Source organism: Cajanus cajan, chromosome 1 (assembly GCF_000230855.2).
Source record: "Cajanus cajan strain Asha chromosome 1, NIPB_CcT2T_4, whole genome shotgun sequence".
Classification (NCBI taxonomy): Eukaryota; Viridiplantae; Streptophyta; class Magnoliopsida; order Fabales; family Fabaceae; genus Cajanus; species Cajanus cajan.
Window position 1 is genome coordinate 30,617,688 of NC_138517.1, and position 13,123 is coordinate 30,630,810.

Consider the following 13,123-nt stretch of genomic DNA (forward strand, 5'->3'; position numbering starts at 1 on the left):
TTAATATATATATTGTTGCAGAATATTTAAATTGATAACATGAGCAGAAAATATGTGTCATAATAATATTATTATTAGGTAGAATAAATATATTCATCATTCCATATATATTAGGCAAAATAAATATATGTAATATGTAGAATGTATCGCATCAATAAAACGTAGATTTTTCTCACTTCTGGTGAAAAAAATAAATTAATAAAATAATAGAGTTTGAATATTCTTCTTTGATAATGTCTTCTAGACATTTCAAAAATGTATGAAGAATTTCTTTATTTCATAGTGTCTTCGGGACTATTATAATGTCTTCAGGACTACTTTGATTCATAATAATGAATAATATAAATATTTGATAAAGTTCTTATTATGAAAGATGAATAGCTAACCTTAAAATATTTGTCTTGATAAATATGATCTTCTTGAAGAAAATTCTTCACAGCTTTCTCTTGTAGTTGTAACACCAATAGGTAAAAGACTATCGTGCTGATAACGTGTTATAAAAGGAAGAAAAAGTAAAGAGAAGAAACAAGACAGTATGAGATGGAGAAAAGAATCTAACTGGTGTATTATCATTGGGAGAGGAGTAACCTATTTATAAGTACATGTGGTAACTAAACAATTACACAACAAAGGGAATAATACATAACGGAAATATAAATGGTAGTGATTGATAATAAATATTGGCATCCACTAATTAAGCCACTAATTATTATTCATAACAAATTATTATTTTTGTTAATTAGCTTTATGTGAGGACTTTTAAAATATTAGTGGTTTTAGTATTATGTTAGTAAATAAGTATAAGTATTGAATTTAGTATATTTTTAATTTAAAAGATATCACACTCTTTCTATCTTAAGATATTTTAGATTAAATACGCAAGTTTGATACGTTAATACTTTAATATTTTAATTTAAATGTGTAGACCTTTACATGTTAACACTTTTATAATTTATTTTTAATTTAGAATGTGTGAGATTTATATTTTTAAATAATTTTTTTATGTATTTCTCCCTCATATTTTCTAAGCATAGAAGGAAAAAAATTATTTATTGATTGATAGATTTGTATTTTTTTTTCTATGCTTTTATCGGACTTGCAGGCTTGCCTTTTAATTGCAAGTTTCACGGAACAGATACGAACATGAAAAAACGATTATTTATTTCACGGATCAAACTTATCTAACCTATTAAAAATCAAGGCTTTGTAGGTTAGGCCTTAAAATTGGTCAAACTTACCCGTATACCTTCTTCTAGTGAATAACCACTCACTTAATTATCTCTTTTTATTTTTATTTTTATTTTTAAAAATTTAACAAACACAAAATATCTCATTCTCCCTAGTTTTGTATAAACAAGATAATTAAATACAACTTTTAATATTAATTTTAATTTTTTTTATATGTTGTGATTGTGAGCAATGATTTCTATTATTTTTAAATATTGTTCTTATATTTTTTAATGAATTTAGTGATTGATTTTAGTTTTGTATGGAATTATTTCTTATTCAAATCTAAACTTTTACATTATAAAAAAAACAATATATTATGAACAATTATTTATATTGCAATTAGGTTCCATGATCAAGGTTTTCATATGTGAGAGTGACAATGGAGTTAGAGAAATTGGATTTTTGAAAGTGAGAGGGACTAGGAGAACGAGCATGAGCATGGATGTGGGTGTTTTATGATTGATTTTTGGGGAAGAGAGGAAGTGAAAGGGTGAGGAGGGATTTTTTTTTTTTTTTTTAAATGTTAGGAATGTTAGGAATTACTAGCTATACACTAAAGTTAGTTTTGGCCAAGCCAAAAATAGTTAAAAATAAACTTAGTATCGACCAAATTGACACTACTTTTAAATAAATAATTAAATAAAACAAGATGAATATTAAGTATCGAAAAAAAATTATACCCATAAGTTAGTATCGGTCAAATCAACACTACATTTAAATAATACTTTTGATGATTAATTTGATATCATTCATTTCGGTGTTGGACAAATCAACACATAGAAATAAAAATAAAAATTAAATTAAATTTATTTTAAGCATTAGCTCAATCAACATTAACTAAAATAACAAATTAATAATAATAATAAATAACCAATATAGGTTGGTTTAGAGTCGATTTAGCTGATTTTATTTTGGTTTTGTGACCAACTCTAATAACACACAACTATTTATTGCCATTCTTGTTATGATAATAGATTTTTTTTAGATAATAAAAAAAAAAGAATAACTTTATTACTTTATGTAATATTAAAAATAATTACAATAAAATATTTGACACAATTAACAGCATCATATTTATCGGTAAAATTAGTTGTTTAGGCTTCTAATTTATTTGTTTGTTTTCGTTTGATTCTTTAAATTTTTTTTTCATTTTTATTTTGATTTTCCAACTCTGAAACACCTAAAAACTTGTAGTCATTTTATTCATTTCCTTTATTTAAATCCATTAATGGTAGTGCTAGAACTTTATTTCAATCTTTTTCCTTGAAATAAAAATGTTGGATCTTCTCCGACACATTGTTTAAACTTAGATCCCACCATTTTTTAATGATTCAAAGCTACAAAAATTTGGTTTTTCTTTTGGTGCAGATCTAATAAAGAGACAAGGAGTATAGCATTAACAGAACAAATCCCAAAGGGAAAAGAAAAAAAAAAGTTCTTTAGATTTTGTTAAATGACGATAAAGAAACTCAAAAAGAAAGAATTACAATCTTAGAAACTACACTCCCATGAGCATGAAGAAGTGGTTTCAAGTAATGATAAGGGAACTCCAATTCTAACCAGTGAATCAGCTGCAAAACTGTTAATTCCCTGTGTTTTGATGTTGAACAACATCAAATATGAAAATCTCTCTCTCTCTCTCTATATGTATATACAATACTTGTGGAGGTTGGTTGGTTTTTGAGTTCAAGTTGTTACTGAAAAATTTTGGACCCACAAAACAAGTGGCTCGTAGAGGGTGGTGAGGTACGTAGGACTAGGTTAATATAATTAGTGGCAGATTTGGTCAATAAACCAAAGGGGCTATGCGATTTATAGTAATAGACTCATAGGAAGTATAGGATGAGACTTTTTATGACCTAACCTCTAGAAGAACGTTGGGACTTATACAAATGAGGGAAGATGGAATTGACACCCAACAACTAGGACTTTCGATTAAAACCTATGTTAAAAGGGAGGTTTGGTGAGCCTAGGAGAGAAGGACTTTTTAAAAGTACAATTGTTTTTCATTTTAAATAAAATTAAAATATCATTATTACTTTAAAATAATAAAGTATCTTAAAGAAGAATAAAACACACTAAAGACTATATCAATCATCATATATTCAATTGATTTAACTTAGCTAGTAATTTTTAGTTCGAGACTTAAGTATGAAGTTGTGTTAAATATTGAGGGAGAGTTTGTGAAAGATACTTGTTATATACACCAAAAAATGAAGAATAAAGTATAATAAGAGTTAATTTATTGTTAATAATGAAGAATTTATTTTACTAAATAAGAATAAATTAATGATAAAAACTTTTAAAATTGAGAAGAAAAGTTTTGGAAATAAATTGTTTGAATCAAGATATAACATTTTTATAACTATTAATTGAATATAATGGGTTTGTTTATTTAAATTCTTTTCCCATATAAAGTGTTTCTTTTAAATAAAATAGACATTTTTTTTACTTTTTGATATGTTTGTTTATGCTTCTTTTTAAAAATAAGCAATTTTCTGTTTTTTTTAATGAAATAATGTATTTTTTTTTTTAAGAATTAATTTTTTAGAGGTTTAGGATTTAGAAACACTTATTTTTAAGTTTAAATAAATGCAAAAAATTTAAATTTTCAAAAATAAATATAAATTAGCATGGATAACAAGAAAAACATGCATCACTAAAAAGTGAATGTAAGATATGAGACAACAATGTGTATCGAAACAAAATACCGTCTATCAAGAATTAATGACTAATAACCAGTTCATGAAATAAACTAATAAAATTCAAGAATGGAAATTTGGATTTGTGTTGAATAGTATAAACTATAAAAAAATAAAAAAAATAAAATCAAGAATGTGATCATTGATTTATATTTTAAACTATTTTTGCGAATTTTTTTTTTAAGAAAGTGTCATTTTATTAAAAGGGATGATGAGTGTAAAATTGAGCAAGGTGTGCATGAATATAAATTTATGTATATAGGATGGGGAAAAAAGAAAAAAAAAAACTATCTTAAAATAAAGTAGTTAATAAATAAATGTGCGAACAAAAAAAGAGAGAAAACACTTTTTTATATCGATTCATTTTAATTTAAGACCACATATATTCTTTGGTATATCACCAAGAATTTACTATCAAAACACTTTTACAGGTAGTTTTTGAACCAAAACTCTTTAAACTTAACTATAAATATTATTTGCCTTACTTCTACAAAATAATATATAACAAGTATTCTTTGATTACAAAATTTATTCATGTTTCCAACAATTTTATCAAGAAATGGTTAAGATAAAATTCACGTACTCTTTCATCTCAGTTAGTTTAGGTCTTTTGTTATCACAAAATGTCTTTTTTACACTTGAATTGATTTACAAAACACTTATATAAATTTTGATAATTATTTGGTACTTTATTTTTTTAATTAAAATTGACGGATAATTATAAAATCATTTTATACATTGATTTAAATTAATAAAACAAAGTATCAAATAATTTTTAAAATTTTTAAACATTTACAGATTTAATCTATACATTAAGAGCCTTAAATTCAACAGTTGAATCGTTGAAATTTAAATGTAGAATATGAATTATTGAACGGAATAAGTCTAAGTAGACTCACTAATAAAATAAACAAATTTCTCCTTATATATATAGAGAGAGCATATCAAGTGAGAGGGAATTTATTATGAGAGATGAGAATATAACCCTTAGATTAATTTCCTCCCACTTGATTAAACCCCAAATTTTCTCTCACTTAATTAATCTAAGGATTATATTTTAACTCTCTTATTTCTCATAATAAATTCTCTCTCACTTAATATGCTTCCCATATATATATATATATATATATATATATAACTTAAAAAAGCTTCTTTGAATATAACCATTACGGGGACATTCGAGTAGTTGCCTTTCCTTTAACTTCAAGAGATCTAAAATTGTGGTGAATGTTGACACATTTAATGCAATGTTAATTATTTTTCACCTAACTAGTCACGGTGATAAGATAGAACATATAATTTATCTTTCTTTTCATGCACTACTATTATACTTCTAAAACAAAAGTTTATACATTTAATATAAATTAATATTTATTTGTCAACTTTAAAATATCACATAAATCATGTTAAAAAAAATTATTTTCTTTGAAGAAATACTTTGTTATTCTTTGTTGGTAGATAGCACCTTATAAGTTTAAGTCTTTATTTTAAAATAATATATATCTTATAAACTATTTCAATCTAAATAAATACTTAGAAATTTAATTAATAAATCTACAGAAGAAAAAAAAATTTGAGTTTACATAAGAAAAAACTCTACAAAAGAAAAAAAAATTAAGTTTAAATAAGCTAAAATAGCAGAAGTAATAAAAGGGAGAACAAAATCAAAAACTCTCAAATTCAAGGTATAAGAGATCTGCCATAAAGAGCAAGCTTATTTGTCATCTGATTCATCTTCCTAAATGAGTTCAACAAATAACAACTCCACCTTGAACAAAAGCAAGAATATTTCTATCAAACCAATACATGGATGGTGATCAACACAACCATTACGTAGCATATTAATGGCAATCTAAGAATCAACTCTCCTTATCATCTTAAAAAAAAAAAAAAAAAAAAAAAAAAAAAAAAAAAAAAGAACTCTCCTTATCATGAATATTTTTTATTTTATGAAAGAAAATTACATATTTTTATACCAAATTATGTTTTCTTCAGCAAGGAGCATGAGTGACTTAAAAAAACTGAAATTTTACTGCTGAAGGTGTATAATTTTAGTCCTCCTGCCTGATGTTATTTTGTACGTAGGTATATTCATAAATAACTTATGCGTGTTTGGACCTCGTTAGGTTGCTTTCAAAATCACGTCTTTCTTTAATTTAATGCAGATTCTTCCCTTTATTAGCTTCGAATATGCACGTCAAATACACCAAGTTCTTGCTACACCGACACAAAACCAAACATACTATTTATCTGAAGTAATTATTGGCCATTTATTTAAATTATTTTCTTAAATAAGCAGTTTTATACGATTCTTTTATGTATTTATCTACACTTTTTTATAAACTGCTTTATATTTTTTTTATAAGAAGCAATTCATATATGTTTTTATAAAAAGTACTTTTTTCAAAAATCACTTTTTTTTAATTTTAAACAAATTTATCCTATATGTTCATGTTCAATCAACTTTACAGTTTATATTGAGAAAAATCCAAGTCTCATATATTAACTAGAAATTAGACAATTAAATAATATATAAGTGAAAAATAATTCTCATTTATAAGTTAATTTTGTAAGGTTGAGTTAGATTCAAATATACTATTCTAAGATGATATCAGAGTTATCTTAAATCTTTAAAAAGGACCACCTATCCTAAATCATTAAAAAAGAGATCACTTATCATTTATCTACGTATCAAACATTGATTAAAGATTAGACAATTAAATAATATATAAATGACAAGGAACTCTCACCTTACAAGTCAATTTTGTAGAATTGAGTTATGTTCAAATTCACTATTCTAAAAGTTTATACATTAAATATCTAATATACCAATTTATATCGATACATATAATTATATATGATTCGGTAATCATCTATTTTAATTTTCACTTTTGATTTGGCACTTTTACTTCTAAATAAACATTTTTTTTTAAAATTACCTCACTCACTCGTAAAAAAATCCACCTCACTCTCTAATTTATATAGTTATCTATTTTCAAATTTGAATTTTTTTGTTATAATTATTTTAACACATAAAAGAATAAATATTGAAAGGCACAATATGCCTCTTTACCTACTAATTTTAATAATGGGAGGCTTAAGAGGGACATTTGTGCTTTCTCGACAATGTCTCCCACTTAATTTGTGTAGTGAATCCTACACATTAGGTTCACCTTAAAAAATATATCCCCGACAATAATGTAAAAAGTAATTAATAACAAATCACATGCTCATCGATAACTATGATTTTACCATCAACGGGGTTAGTTGAAACTACACTTAAAACATTGAGATTCTAGCTAATAGAAATTAAATTAATACGTAACAATTTTGCGATAAACTTTTGTGAAAAATATTTATGGGAAACAATTTTTTCATACATGTTATTTTTCATATAATAAATCAAAAACAAAAATTAACTCAACTTCAAATTCCTAGAAAAATAAATATTTTCTGTGTATTGATCAAACATCTATGTGTGCTTTAGTATGGTCGTGTGGCCAATGGTGCTAATTTTGTTTTTTTCGAGACAAAGGTATCCGTATTCAAAATGCATACGTAAGTAACTTTACACTAACACTGTCTTAGACTTTTGCTGATTACATAAAGGAGACCTTAACGTATCTTTTCTTTCATTATTGTATGATTTCTTTGTCACGTTGTTCATTTTGTTTTTAACCAATTGCAATGTTAGCTGTTTCACATTTGTTGTTGTCTTTTTATTTATTTTTTTCTCACACATCTCAAAACCAATAATTCAATACTAATTTATTTTATCAAATGAAGTTAAGAAAAGAAAGTAAATGACATTTTGGTTAAAAGCATGGATATTGTAATTTTTAATTCTTTTTTCCATGAATACGTTGAGTACAAAAGATTAAATTAGCTAAAAGAAAAGATCACACACAATACAAGGGAAAGTGCTTGAAGATACTAATTAAAGGGTATTTACCAAAGGCTTGAAAGAACCTTCAATCTACATTGGATCAAAGTGAACCTTCACATAAAAGCACAAGTACTTGTCATAATCATAATTATACTATTTTCTTGCGATATCAACCCATTTTGCTTCCCGTTATATGTTCTTTTCTGAAGAGGAAATTGACTCAAAGAGTACTGGGGTTGCTCCTGAATGATCCAAGAGCCTTAGCAGCACCTGCTCTCAAGATGAATTGGTGGTAGAAGGCTGCAATGGCTGCTCCAATAAATGGTCCAACCCAAAAGATCCACTGAACAAACACAAGAAACAAGAATATATCAGACAAAAGTTGCCATCTATTTTATTTTAAGTTTAATACATGAACCTTTTAGAACTTTTTTAATAAGGTTTCTAAATTTAAAAAAAAAATTGTGATCATGTCCTTTATCTTTTTATAATTTAGTTTTGAAGTTAGAAAGTTGTCTACAATCCATGCAATTTTACAAAATATTCTTAATACATATAGATACACAGAATAATAATCTAATATGATAGTTTAGGTGTGCAGATATTAAAAATATTTGTTACATGACATGGAAAATTATAAATTTGATCATAGTAAAAAACAAGCAAGTTGTTGAATATAGAAATTAAAACAGTTACTCACATGGTCATCCCAGGCCTTCTGTTGGTTGTACATGACAGCTGCTCCAAGACTCCTAGCAGGGTTAATACCAGTGCCAGTGACAGGGATGGTGGCCAAGTGAACCATGAACACAGCAAAACCAATTGGAAGTGGAGCCAAAACCTTAAAATACAGAACAAAATCACAATAAGAAACTCATCATGTGGTTAAATTAAAACAAAAAGAAAATGTATATAATAAGTTATGTCAAACATACAAATCTAAATTAATTATTAAGATTTTAAATTGTTATTGCAGTTACAATTTCATAGCAATCCTTGACATTATAGAAAATTGTGGATAAATATGATTGATGCGGCTACAATTGCGGTTGCGGGAACCCAAAATCCATATTGTTGCAGCTAAAATCTAGGTGGCGGATCATTTTTTAAAACCTTTGTTAATTATTATTAAAGGAAAAAATTGAAATAAATAAACAGTTAGGCACCTAGGGCAGATGGGGCATGCCCCATGTGAGGGGCATGGCTTCTTTTCTTTATTAATTTGGAGAATCTGAGAAAGTGTTTGGAGGAACTTAAAGCTGATAATGACAAATGAGTATGATGCTGGAAACTTTCACGAGATTTGCCAGCTTGGAGAAAGTGACGTTTATCATGAATGACAGATATGAAGTTCACTCTTTAATTTTAGGCCTTAAAGTCCTACATCAACAAAGATACATTTTGCTTTCAATGCAAAAAAATGAAGACGAGAACTCCTGAAGAATCCACTTTTCTCAAAAGAAGAAAGAATTCAGATAAGATTTGTATGATAAAGCTATGAAAATCAAGTGCCACCACAGAATCATATATGGTAGTGGCCTAATGGGCATATATTACTCAAGCATATGGTAACAATTCAATTCAATAGAAAACATATTGTATTTGGTAATTTTGGTGGAAAGAAAAAGATAGGTTTACCGGCCACTCTATGATGCCTAGATGAATGAAAAATGTAACCAACAAGACATGAAATGTGCCCACAGGAAAAGGTTGCCCACTTTCTTGTTTTGAGGAAAAGACAATCAAACAAGAAGTAGAAAGAAAGGAAAGCCAAGCAAGAAAAGTGGAAATTTTTATCTACATTGAATGCTGCCTGATCTACGCAATAGATAATTGCGGATGAAGTCTCTAGATAAAGTAGTGAAAAGAAGGATTCAGATTCCAATATCAAAAGGAAATCCAACTGGCTAAGATCTTAACTGTTTCATGAAGGATGGACTAATTCAGATTATTGTGAAATGATTATTAAAAATAAAGCCTCTATAACTACTAATACTATTACTAAGCATATATGTTGACTGTGCCAAAACTTTTTGTGGAAGATGGAATCTGCATGATAGCATAGGCTGTGTAAACTTTATCATTTCACTTCAAAAGGGAGAATCATCGAGTGCAGCATGTACAACTTCTGGAAATGCAGTGGAATTGTTTTTAAACAATTGTGAAGTTTCACTCCAATTGGTGTGAATCTATATACTGACAACCATTTCAAGAACTACAACTAATTATCCATGAAAACAAAGAAACTGTATCAAAGCTTCTTAATTACTTTTATGCCACTCTACCTAATTTATTTACAAAGCAAAGCTAGCTAGATGCCTTTAAAGTTAAGATATCTGATAATAACTTATTCACTTCCACAGTTCCACTCAACTTTTTTCTTTACCAATAACCAATCTAAAATAACTTCAAGAAACTTAGGGTCTGTGATAAGCTTCTTCAGAAGCACCTTTAGGAGAGAAAAATAAAAAGAAAAACTAAAATAAAATTTCTCCGTAAGTTAAAACTAATTTATGTAAGAGTTAAAAATAAGATTTTAGAGAATCTAATAAGAGAAAAATTTTATTAAAATAACTTATGGAAAAGTTTACTTCATTTTTCATTCTTGTTTTACTCTCCTAGATATGTTTCTGGAGAAGTTTTATCTAAACAAACTCTTAATCTCCTATTTAAAACATGAAAGACGAAGGAGTGAATCCAGGCTTGGTTAAAAGCAGGGTATGATAATATCACAGGAACTTGGTATGGTACTATTATACCATGCCAATCATTGTTTTCAACATAACTCATGCAAGCAACATTTTCCTAAACAGTTAATGTAACAACGTATTTTTCAAAGCAAGGAAGCACAAACAGGACTAGAATACAATAAATGATTGAACTCATACCGGCACATGAGAATCTCTAGCACTCCTCTTGGGGTCAGTTGCAGAGAACACAGTGTACACCAAAACGAAGGTTCCAACGATCTCTGCACCCAATCCAACACCAGTGCTGTACCCTGCACTGAGCTCATTGGCCCCACCACCATACCTGTTGTAGTAAGCCTTTTGGAAGGCCTTAACTAACCCAACTCCACATATGGCCCCCAAGCCACTGAGCCACCATGTACAATATAGCTCTAATCAAAGACACCTTACGAGCCAAGAACAGCCCAAATGTCACTGCTGGGTTTATGTGACCCCCTGCATTGGTAGAAAACCCACAATTTTCAGAATAAGACACAACAAACATGCTAGCAAATCATGGTTGTTTATTTACTTTCAACCAAGAAAACAAGCACAAATGCACCAGAATCTTCAGTTTGGAGACTGAGAAAAAAAAAAACAAAAAAGACCATTTAAATTTGAAAAACACCATTAAATCATTTGATAAAAACACTCGATCAAAACAGGCTGGCTAAATGGCTAAATTGGGTTTGCTTCGGTTTGATAAAAAGGATCCACTACTGCAATTTCGGCTACAATGTCAAGCTTTTTGAGTTCTCTGCAACCGCATCAATAATGTTTGTCAACAATTTTCCACAATACTTCACAACAAAACTGCAACTTCAACCGCAATTGAAGCTGCATCAGCAAAGTTTGTCCACAATTTTCCATAATATCAAGGATTGCAGCAAAACTGCCACCGCAACCACAATTTAAAACCTTAAATTAGAGTCCAAAGGAAGCAACTTTCCTATTTGGAAAACCAGAATATGAAAAGGAAACCAAGTCAATCAAAGTCAAACAAACTTGCAATTGCAAAACAAAACATGACCCATAAGTCTTAAGAAACAAGAAAAGAGACCAAACTCCATGGAAGCAAATTAAAAGGGTGTCTACATGAAGAATGAGCAAAATGAAATTGGAAAGTGCAAACCCACCAGAGATTCCAGCAGTGCAGTAAACAAGGATGAATATCATGCCACCAAAGGCCCAAGCAATGCCAAGAATGCCAACACCACCACACACATCACCCCCAGCCTTGACATCACTCTGGCTCTTGTAACCAATCACAGTGAGCACAGTGATGTAAAGGAAGAGCAGTGTGGCAATGAACTCAGCAATCAGAGCCCTGTAGAAGGACCACTTTGTGAGCTCCTCAGCATCAATCAAGGGTGCTGGAGGAGGGTCATGGTAGTCCTTGGCCAGAGAAGGAACCACGCTCAGCCACCTCAACATCATGCTTAGCCATTGCAATTTCCAACACTGATCAAACAATGAACTTGATTCTCAAAGAAAGGCCCAACAAAAGAACAAGAACAAGAACAAGGCTTTGATGTGTGCTTGTGTGTGTTAATTGGTGTGAGAAGAGAAGGGGTATATATTGGGGGGTGATGGAGTGTGGTTTGAGCATTTTATTTTTATTTATTTTCATATAATTATGAATGTAGAGTCTCATAATTGATAATTATATATTAATTTATATTTATAAAATGCGAATTTTACTAGTTACATATTATTTTAATACAGATAAAAACCAATTCTAAAAATACTATCAAAATCATAGAAATTAAATCTTATAATTATTGAATCAAAATAGTAACATATATAAGAACATTTGATTAGAAAAATAGTAACTTATTATTATTATTATTATTATTATAGACTCTTTTTGGTTGGGGGGTTTGCTTTCACCGACCCTTGACCTCACTTTTACTACACCACCACCTCCCTACCACTCACACATTTGTATTTTTGTGTTTCCTTTTCAATGTTTTGTCATTTTGTTCTCTCTAGAATCTTACTTTGCTAGGTTTTTGGCTATTTCCCTTCCTTTCACGGGATCAGTTCTCTTCTTCATCTTCTAAGTTTACTAGTTTAGCAAGTTTGCCAATATTTTTTACTTCAGTTTTTAAGTATTTTTAGTTCATAAATTTTTATTTTTAGTCTTTGAAGAATTTTTTTTATTATCAATTTTTACTTTAGTCTTTGAATTTTCATTTTACATTTTGATTTATGACCTTAATTTTTTTTCATATGCAAAAAAAAAATCAGAAACTAAAATCACATAAAATTGACACATATTAAGAAACTAAAAACATATTTAATATTTATTATTTTCTTTGTAAAAAATGATTATTAATTTTACATTGATATTTACATATCTAGCTACACTCAGATTAAAAAAATAAATCTTAATTGTTTTGATAATTAGGGAAATTAGATAAATCTAAATTATTTTCTTAATTACGATATCTAAGAAGGTTTAATTCATCATCCTAATTATTATGATTAAAATTTAAAAGCCTAAATCATTGTGAAATTAAAGTAACTATGAAAGGCTAAATCATTATCCTCATTACAATTGACTTGGAAACTAA

General features: G+C 28.2%; 1 protein-coding gene across 1 annotated transcript; it reads right to left on the reverse strand.

Moving 5' to 3' along the window:
• Positions 1–7,741: 7,741 nt before the first annotated feature.
• Positions 7,742–12,116, reverse strand: LOC109801861 (aquaporin PIP2-2). The gene is given in 6 exon segments (XM_020363005.3): positions 7,742–8,161; positions 8,519–8,659; positions 10,707–10,910; positions 10,912–11,003; positions 11,684–11,945; positions 11,947–12,116. Coding segments are annotated over 6 exon segments (870 nt in total). The 5' UTR covers positions 11,995–12,116; the 3' UTR covers positions 7,742–8,038.
• Between the last annotated feature and the right edge of the window lie 1,007 nt (positions 12,117–13,123).